Here is a 356-nt window from a genome sequence, read left to right on the forward strand (position 1 = left end):
ACCATTAACACCAAATACTCTTCGCTAACAGCTTGTGGCACTTGCCAGAGTAACTCCTCACGGTTTTGATGCCTAGGATGATGCCACGTGTCCGCCGACAACACCGAACCACCGCCGTAATCATTTTCGTCGAAGACGCTGTTGTTGTCCTCTGCACATAGAAGGCTTGAAACACTCCGCAAACTACTCGATGCCATTCAAACAAACCACACCTGGGTCCCCTCTCTCTCTCTCTCTCGTTAAATTATCGATGATTATGAACAACAAATGGCAACAAGCTAAGTCCTTTTGTTTTGAAGTTTGGCTGAAAAGACTGATGCAAGAGAGGGTCTTATGAAGGACTGAAGGAGCCAAGT

The 356-nt window shown here is 46.3% G+C and overlaps 1 protein-coding gene across 1 annotated transcript in view; it reads right to left on the reverse strand.

Moving 5' to 3' along the window:
- LOC107607061 (cyclin-D2-1) overlaps positions 1-350 on the reverse strand; it is a gene marked incomplete at its 3' end in the record, with an annotated part of 4,324 nt that extends 3,974 nt beyond the window's left edge. The window contains exon 1 of the mRNA XM_021107784.1: positions 1-350. Within this exon, the coding sequence (XP_020963443.1) occupies positions 1-197 (197 nt within the window).

The sequence above is a fragment of the Arachis ipaensis genome, chromosome B07, assembly GCF_000816755.2.
Source record: "Arachis ipaensis cultivar K30076 chromosome B07, Araip1.1, whole genome shotgun sequence".
NCBI classification, from domain to species: domain Eukaryota; kingdom Viridiplantae; phylum Streptophyta; class Magnoliopsida; order Fabales; family Fabaceae; genus Arachis; species Arachis ipaensis.